General features: G+C 45.7%; 1 protein-coding gene across 2 annotated transcripts; it reads left to right on the plus strand.

Moving 5' to 3' along the window:
* Positions 1–610: 610 nt before the first annotated feature.
* On the plus strand, positions 611–8541 carry LOC105416221 (uncharacterized). 2 transcript variants are annotated; one of them, XM_029851356.1, is made up of 10 exons: positions 611–768; positions 854–1006; positions 1219–1338; positions 1461–1502; positions 1578–1657; positions 1856–1952; positions 2036–2107; positions 3521–3763; positions 4224–4304; positions 7792–8541. In XM_029851356.1, the coding sequence occupies exons 1-9, from the start codon at positions 735–737 to the stop codon at positions 4259–4261; spliced, it is 879 nt and encodes a 292-aa protein (XP_029707216.1). In that variant the 5' UTR covers positions 611–734; the 3' UTR covers positions 4262–4304; positions 7792–8541. The 2 variants fall into 2 exon arrangements, with proteins under 2 accessions (XP_029707216.1, XP_011611249.2); XM_011612947.2 differs by having other exon boundaries at positions 3521–3751.
* Positions 8542–9422: the final 881 nt, after the last annotated feature.

A 9422-nucleotide genomic window follows, 5' to 3' on the forward strand; every position in this document is an offset into this window, starting at 1 on the left:
AAAATGCGTCTGATAAATTCTAATAATTGAATCACTGAACTGCCAAAAGCAGCAAAGCTGAATTCCCATGTTAAAACAGCCAGTAAATGTTTATTAAAACAGTCAAACGAAGATAGATAGATAGATAGATAGATAGATAGATAGATAGATAGATAGATAGATAGATAGATAGATAGATAGATAGATAGATAGATAGATAGATAGATAGATAGATAGATAGATAGATAGATAGATAGATAGATAGATAGATAGATAGATAGATAGATGCGAGCCTGGCGTCTTTCCCTTTTGTCAGAGCGCCATCTAGCGATCATAAGTTATAAATAAGATACGGCACGAGATTCTCAAGAACAAGAGCCATTATTGGGGAAGAAAACAAACAAACAAATAAATAAATTGGAGAAAGTGAAGAAAAAAGAAGCATAGCAGAATCAGTAGCAGGTGTGTGTGTGCGTGTGTGTGTGTGTGTGCGTGTGTGTGTGTGTGTGTGTGTGTGTGTGTGTGTGTGTGTGTGTGTGTGTGTGTGTGTGTGTGTCCGCTGTACAGTGAAGCAACAGCATTGTTTCCTCTTGCTGCACTGGTTGAGTAACACTCTGCTGTCAGCCATCCTGCTCCGGGCTGTTGAGCTTCCCCTCGGTTCACTTCTGAGCCCGCAGCAGCCTGACGAGTCCAGGAAGAGGAAGCACCTTCAACGCCGCATCTTTTTGACTCCACACACCGTGAGGGGGACCATCATGCTGTCCGCCGGCCCTTCCTTCATCATCCTGGGTGAGACCCCCCTCCCCCCGGTCCACCTGTTGTTCCCTCATTAGCTGTACCATTACTGGGAGTGATTCCTGTCTCGTGTCCTCAGGAGTTGTTGTGGCCTGGGCCACAGCAGATAATTCTACGGTTCTACTGCTGAACAGCTCCATGTCTGTCAACGGGACGGTAACACCGTTCCCCAGCAACGCCAACGGTACCTTCACCACCAGTAATGGGAACCGCAGCAGCACAACAGCACAAGGTGGGGAAATCACCTGCTTCTAGAAGCTACAGTTGCCCACAAAAAAGCCGAGTATACATACATAAAGCAGCCGTGCGTCCAGTTTTACTTGGAAAGGTAGTTTTAATGTCTGCTTCGGTTATAATGCATTTCAGTGGGCTTTGGATACGCCTGAACCTGAACCAGCCTTCCCTGTTTCGTTAGTTCTTTACGAGAACTTACGTTTCCTGCAGGTAATGGTACGAGCGTCTCAACCACCGTGCAGCCCACGTCCACGTTCACACCCAGCCACCCTCCTGCAACCGCAACCTCCAACGGAGGAAACAGAGGAAGAGCCAAGACCAAGGCCCCAAGTGAGCGGAGAGCGACACTTCCTGCTGTTAAATCAGTAGAATCCTTTTTTTTCCCCCAAGCATGTAAAAATAATGTAGTAATAAAACCATTTTGTGTCTCCTTTTTTTCAATCTTTTTTCAGAAGTCACTGCTCAGCCTGTTTCAGAGTCGGACGACACCACTGGTGAGCAACGTTTCTGACGGGACTTTAGGGGTTCTGAGAGTTCTGCTTTAAGCTGCTCTGTGTTTTTCCCCTCAGGCATCATCATCCTGGTGGTGATCATCATTATAGCTCTGGGGTTTGGACTCGCCTGCTACTTTGCAAGAAAGAGAGGACGTGTAAGAGCTGCGTTTAGCTTAGCATACCACCATTTATTACCACACAAAGCAGGAAATGTAATACTTCAGTATTACATTAGTGTTGTGTTTTAGACAGAAACTTATTTTTGACATTGGACACATTGGTCATTTGCTTGTTTGTAGCTGATACAAGATCAGAGCATTTTTTCAAAATACCCTAATTTTGTCTGTTCCCAGCGCTACTCAGTTGACTTTAATTCCAGAGCAGATGATGCCAACATCCCTCTGAGCACCGTGGAACCTGAACTGACCGCTGATGCTGTCACTCAGAACGGTCAGTCAAGAACAAACCCAACAGATCAGGTTCTTCTGAGGATCTACAAGTGTCATCAAAGCTGATCCATGGCTATTTTCCAGGTCTAAAGACTTTTGAAAATGCAGACTTTTCTAACAAAGAAGCAGACGTTGAACCAAAGGTGGAGCTGGAAGGTAAAAAAAAAAAAAAAGCAACCTGTGACATGTTTTATTTTTGATGTAAGAATCGGAACACATCATTTTCCTTCCTGTTTCTCAAGTCACACCAAATAAACGAAGTGGAGCTGCGCCTGTCTTGCTTCACTCTGACCAAAGGTTTTAAAGATATTTGATTCAGGTCATGTCTGAACAGACTTGATCACTATTAATTTTATCAGCACAGATGAGCTTTAAGCTGATACATTAATATATATATATATATTTCACAACAACAACTATATATATATATATATATATATAGTTGTTGTTGTGAAACTCTGCAAAGGGGAAAATCTATTTTGAATTCTGAGAAATTTGTCTCTGCCGTGCAAAAAGAGTGAAGTTCCTTCATTTGAGATGAGGCGCGGGTACACCTGGCCTGCAGTACCAAGAATGACCACTTAACGGCAACAAAACGCAGTTTAAATTTTAAAGAGGATTTTTTTAAAGCTTTTTTATTATTGGCACAGAGGACAAGGGAATCACTGTAACTCCTGCAATGTCGGTGTTTTATACATCCATGAGTAATATATTAGATGATATATTAGATTTAATCTGAGAGAATAGATGTTTGATTTCCTCTCAATTAGAAAATCTTCTGGTCAAATCTAAGCCGTCTGCTCTGTCCTGGATCCTGTGGCGCCGAAGAACGAGCGTCCAACGTGTCAGTGGTTCTCATTCCTGCAGTAGAAATAAGTATTTATGAGTGGACAGAGCAGTGTGACCTTTAATCATTAGAAATAGGTTTGGTTTACTGACAGGATCAGTTTCCTTCTGAAACGAGCCTTTGACCCCAGAGCTCCACCTCAGACCTGGTTTCTGCCACTTGACGCCATCAGGACGCAATGACGAAAACTCCCTTTAATACTGCACTTTATCAAAACATCCACACTTCGGTCTGTGACAAAAGAATGCTACGCCCACGCTGGCGTCAAGAGCCACAGCATCTCTGACTGGAACGGCGCCCGAGGAGCCGCGTTCTGATCACCTTCCTCCGTCCTTCATCTGCGCTTTCCCTCCACTTAAGCCCGGCTTCAGATAATGACGGGGTCGGCCTACTTTCCCACAGCCTCCAACAGCTGCCTGTCAGTAGCTCATTAGGGACTAGTCACTAATCAGCTGCCTCATTACCAGCGCGGTGGCCTCCTCGCACGTCTCCACCCAAAGAAATGCCTCCGCTGACTTTCACAGAGGGTCAAATCCTCTTGAGGTATCGACAAGAGCAAAAGCTGTCGTGACATGAGGGTTAAAATAGCAAGACAGCCGTTAAAAGTGCTGAAATGTCTCGGGAACCATTCTGATACTAAGATGACCCAGCCGTGATGTTTTCAGATCGCAGTGTGTTATATTCACCTTTTGAGAAGCGTCCCTGTTGGTTTGGGTTCACAGCTGAGGCGGAAGGCGCCGCCGCTGATCCCAGTGCTGAGTCTGTGGCCCCAGACATGGCGAAGGACGAACCCAAAGCGGGCGTCGTTGAACGGACACCCTCCGTGCCTGCGGAGATGAGCGTGGAGGAGAAAACTGATGACGAAGGCATCAACTCCAACAAGACCTCTGTGGAATCGCTGAGGGAGGCCAACGAGAACAACAGCAACAACGGCGGCCCGCGTTGGCAGAGAGGTCGGTGTGGAGGTCTGACCCGGGAAGGGGGGGGGGTGCACCACGCACGCTAGTGAGGGTTTCACTGTCATTCACAACAAGAAGACATATTCTAATAAAGCTAGTTCCCCTATAGCTGTATTGGTTTGACCTTAATGCTAGTTGGGGTAGCATCTTTGCTTTAGGCAGATGGTGTCATTTTATTTTTTCTTGGTGTTGGTTTCAGGCTTGAGAGCCTCTTCTGATTCTCCCTTTAGGTTTGTAGACTATAAATGAGCTGAGAGTGTCCAAAATCACCCCTTTTCCCTGTAAAGTGCACGATATCTACAGCATTCCGTCCAAATGAACAGAGACATCTATGCTAATGCTCTAAATGCATCCAATGATGCGCTGTAAAAGATTGAACACAGTATTGTGTAGGAGGAGGAGGAGGAGTGTGTGATCTGGGACAGCTCATCATGATTCATTGGCGGTTTCTTTGTGTTTTGAACAGATCTGTTCTGGGACGTCCCTCTCGGTGTGTCTGTGTGAAGAATGTTGCCTCTCTCCGCCTCTGATGATCTTCAGGAAGCCGGTAAGCCCAGAACGAACAAATGCTCGCCTGTTTCCGCTCCCAAGCGTTAATGAAGGGCAAAACCTGCGTCGCCTCCACTGACAGAGATTCCTTAAGCGAGTAGCAACATGGAGCCTCTCAGTCTAATCATCACGTGCTCCAGGATGTGAGGTCCCCGCCTGCACCTGCACCTCTGCTTGGAAACACCGAAGGGCCGAGGCCTGCGGAATTCACGCTGTCCACCGCAGCCGATGATAGGCTCACGTCTGAAAAACTAGCTGCTCGCTGTTAGCGGTCATGGATCGTCTCCTGTCTCGGGAAAAGACCAGTTTCAGAAATCTAAAGCATCCCCTCATCAGCAATGGCTGTTTGCTCCTCTAGAAACCTCATTGTAGGAGCATTTTATATAGCTCACGGCAAAAGAAAAGATGTCGTAAAATGGTGAATTAGCACTCTGCACGTTTATAATGAAACTTTAGTAGCTTTATGGGGGAAAAAAACCCAACATCAATCAAAAAAACCCAACAAAATACTGGTTTTTGACATCTGCTGCAGCTGTGAAATGTTTCACTTTTGGGCTGCAGCCGTGAGATTTTGTGGCTCTCAACTTCCAGGATGAGAAAAAGGGTGAAGACGGGAGTCCAGCCGTTACCATCTGGCCTGGGAAGTGATGAAGCGGCTGGAAACTGAAGTTTAAAAGGCTGCTCACCACTCTGCAGTTGTGGGCTGACAGGCCATAAACCAAACCTGCATAATTAGACCGAAGGCTTGGCCGTGTTATTTTCTAGTCAGGCCTCGGCTTTCATGTCTAATGGTTAATGTCGGAGGAAACGGTCCGCGCCTCCCGGGGTGGATATTTCACAGTCAGGAACAGATCATTCAGAATTGACGGCGGGATGACGAGAATCAGCTTGTTTCAGACTTGGGTCACTGAGACGACCGGGGGGGCACAGAATGAGTTTTTTATCTATTTGTCCTATTTGTGGTCCCCTCTGCTGACGCTGCAGGTTTAAACACAGATTTGAGTGCAGCAGGCTGACTCAGTCAGTAATAGCAGGGAAGAGAAGCTTCCTACAGGCCAGGTTTGATGTGGTTTTGATGCCCGGGATGCTTATTACACCTGGGCACCTTTACGGGGTGGGGGGGGGGCTGTCGGGAAACACAGGCGGACACTCCCTTTACGCCACAAACAGCTGGCGGAGGCGGGTTCAGTCTCTTCCTCTCTCAACTTCCTACCAGAAAATAAAAGTTTTGGGCAAGAATTTGAAAGCGTGCAATTAAAAGTCTGGTTTGGGAACGTCTGGCATTGGTGCGGAACGCCGCCTGAGTAGAACTACACACTGAAAACAACAGCCCCCCCCCCTCTCCTCACAACCTAGAAGACTTTTTCAAGGATGATCATTTATTTTACCAGTCATTCTTGGCGTTCTAACAAGTGCTCCTGGAGTAAATAAATATGACTGTGGTTTATGACCTCTGACCTCCGAGGATTCCGCTCTTTAATGGTCTGTCAACGCAGGAGGGAACAGCTGAGAGGATGCGCCGATTGTTTGTGGAACCTCTTATGAGATGTTTTACACGGGGGACGAATGAGGTCGGAGAGCTTTCGAAAACCAACGGCGACCTTTTCCCAGTGATGTCATCACACACGGGAGCGATGCGTTCCTGTGTCCGACTTCCTGTGAAAAATCACATGGGTATGTGTCTTCTAAAAGTCCTTCCCAGAGGTCATAGGTCAGTCTAGACTAATTAAAGGGAACTCAGTGACTGCTGGAAAATAATGTGAGCTCAATGTCAGAGTCAAGGGACTCGCATTCTTACTGAGCCTTTGTGCAAGTTGCTGCAGAACTGGATGTGTAGCGGCTGTCTGGGAGTCTTTAACATTCATACGCTCTTATTTATCTGTTTTATATACAATAATACAACACTCAAGTTGAGTTTTGGCAATTTTCACTTCTCCCCCAATGCGCCAACGTCCATCCTATTTTGAAGGGATGTTGACGCGTATGCAAGGCCCTGACCTTTACCATTAGCATTGGCCCTAAAAGCTTTTATCGACCTAATTCAGCAGCAGCAAGAGCACCCGAGCAGAAGAAAACCAGTAAGAAAGTTTATAAGGTTATTTACAGAGAGTAAACAAGCAGAATTAGCACAAATGTGTCCATAAAACTGTAGGTGGGAACAGCAGGAAAGCCACTGATATGCTGAGGAAAATAGTCCGATACTTTTCAGAGGAAGATCTTGGCGCAATAATCAGGAGGTTACAATCACTGCGACCAAATGAGCTCCCAGTTCTCCCATTAAGAGCTGAAACCTGTGAGGTCTGCAGCTGTAGGCTTGTTTCCTCCCCTGTTGGGTTGGGGGTGCTGTCATCAGGATGTCTGTAGACAGATGGACGTCCGTTCACCTGCTGGTGTCACCTCCAGCATCGGCTTCACGTTACTCCGGCGGCGGCAGGGTGGAAACCCGGCTTCATTACACCTCAGTCTCTCATCATTCCCAGTTTAACATTCTGGTGGAATCTCACATGTAGCTCAGCTGCAGCACGAGGTGCTAAACCGCAATACGGAGTTAGAAATGTGCAATAAAGAGAGGAACTAAACTGGACATGACACAACCAAGTCCACACACATTTCTATCTTTGTGGGGACTTTTGTCGACCATTACCCAAATCCCAAGCACATTACATCTGTCTGTCTTTCTGTGCCTCTGGGATGTTGTTCAGAAGATGCAAATCAACCCATCAGTTCCCTACTGAACTCTTTTGCGCCAAAGGCAGCAATAAACGTTACTAACAACATGTCATAATTTGGTTTAATTCCCATCATTCAGTGAAATCCGGGCAGTCCCTCAGAGGCTTTTATGGTTTTACCTGAAGAGTGTTTGCGTGTTTTGCTGTTTTTGGGGCGACTGAGAGGTATGAAGACGCCTGGACGGGATTCAGTCAGGTTTTTTTCCCCCCTCGCTGCCAAAATCCCGCCTGGAATGCCCAATCCGTCAGCAGTCGGCTCTCAGATCCGTATCTGACCGTGCGAGCTCAGCGCCAGCGGCAGCAGCAGATCAATGTGAAGTCTCACCTGCAACAGGAGCCTCGCCGGTCACAGGTTTTAAACTCTGACTTCAGATTATCCTAAAAATCCGATATGGTGGAGCTCCGGAGAACAAAGGAGCAATTTGGCTGCGGAAAGGCCGTAAAGCTTTACGTTTGTCTCTATCGACACAAATATTTGAAGCTTTCGCGGCGGCCCCGGGGGAAAACTCGGCCTTCTGCAGCCACTTTATTGTCGAGGCGTAAATCACAGCAGTGGATTTGCAGGTAGGATTATGTCAGTTATCCTGAGAACAGATGTTTCACTGTAGAAATCCTGGAAAAGGCCGCTCAGACTGGACCTGGCAGAAGGTCCAAGGGAGAAAAACAGCTGATTGGGAGACAGGCAACTGTGGGATGCATATTTTTCCAAACATCAGCCTAACCCGAACCCTGTGTCCTTTTTTTGATTTCTTTCAGACTCCTGCTAACGTGCGGAAAAGGGCACTTCCGTCCTTCAAGGTCGCCTCCATGTTGGATTGGATCGCATTGCAGCAGCTTTTTAGAGTTTAAAGTCAGATGATCTCAAACTTTGTAGTGTATTACTGAGTTTTTTGTGTTTAAACGTTAAATGTAGCAGACATGCGTCCAAACCTGGACAGCCATCGGCAGATGTTCACTTTATTACAGATGTATTGAGAAAAATCCAAGTTTAAATGTTACCGGAGGCAAGTTACGGAGCAGTTGTTGCTGTTATTTTAGGTTGTTTTAATTTTAGGGGCTGTGAATGATCCTATTAAGCATTAGTGTTGGCTAACGTTATTTTTAAGTTACTTGTGACATGAGAAGATTACTGGCTGACTTTTAAAAAGGCAGTTATTACGTTACAGGAAGATAGAATGAGAATTGAAACATGACGAGGCATTTGGACGTCACCAAAATTACAAATCGTCCTGTTTTTACATCCAACTTATGCAACTTTATACTGGTTGCACTCTTGTGGTCAAGTGTGAAAATAGGACTCTTAACAGGACCATTAAAATGTAAATAATAGGACCAAATGTCAGACCAGTTAATATACCAGCAATTGGAGTTCTTGTATATGGTGTAATTGTTCATGTTAGTTAGTATGTTTATGGATGCTGCATTGTGCTTTTTCCTGCCATTATGTTTAAAAAACTGCACTGATGTGTATTTTAACTGAATGTAATAAAGAACTTTTGTCTCAAATAGTAATAGTGAGTTCTGACTTCCTGACCAAGTCTAACGCGCCTCAAATCAACCTGTTCTCGTTGTTCGTACCTTTAAACACATTCTTTTAAAGGTGCAAGCATGAGCAGTTTTACAGTGTAGAATCTTAAGTATTCTCTTAAAATGTTTCATTTTCTCTGTAGAATCCATTATATATAGACGCATATATTTATTTCCATCTATAGTGGCTTGTTGCCCAGCATTTGGGTCTGGTCCAGCTGCTATATCCAGTCTTTTTCCGCTGACTTCCGTTCATGGTGATATCGCTGGCCTGCATCACTCTGCCCACGGAGGGGTGGGGTGTGTGTGGGGGGGGTTAATCCACCATTAAGCAGATGAAATGTTGCACTGGGCCGGCGGCGCGTTGCTGACGGCAGGGCCGGATCTAAGATTTGTGCGCGCAGTCTGACCGCAGGCATGGACACCCAGCTCCGAATCACCCAAAACTCTTCCTCCACAGAACTGGATCCAAATGTCTCAGCGCTCTGGATCCTCTATTTATATGCTGCATATATTTACAACGGATCAGATGATGAGGATGCTAGCGCGTAAAAGAAAATGAGAAAAACGCGGCGTCGGAATCTGCTCCGGCTATTCTGAGGAGACGGGGAGTTTATCGGAGGTTAAACTCCTCTCTGGTGTCTGCATGTATCCAAACACTGAGCTTATTCACCCTAAATCCTTTACAAACGTTAATAATTCACCCAACGATCCCAAGGTGATATAAGGCTTTAAGGGGTGTGTCTGTCTACATATAAAAGAGGCCCAGCTTTCCATGCTCTTTTGCACTTTGCTCCCCTTTTAAGATTGGTGGGATTAATATATCTTGTAACAGCAGACCAACAAACACTCCACATTCA

The sequence above is a fragment of the Takifugu rubripes genome, chromosome 17 (genome assembly GCF_901000725.2).
Source record: "Takifugu rubripes chromosome 17, fTakRub1.2, whole genome shotgun sequence".
NCBI lineage: Eukaryota > Metazoa > Chordata > Actinopteri > Tetraodontiformes > Tetraodontidae > Takifugu > Takifugu rubripes.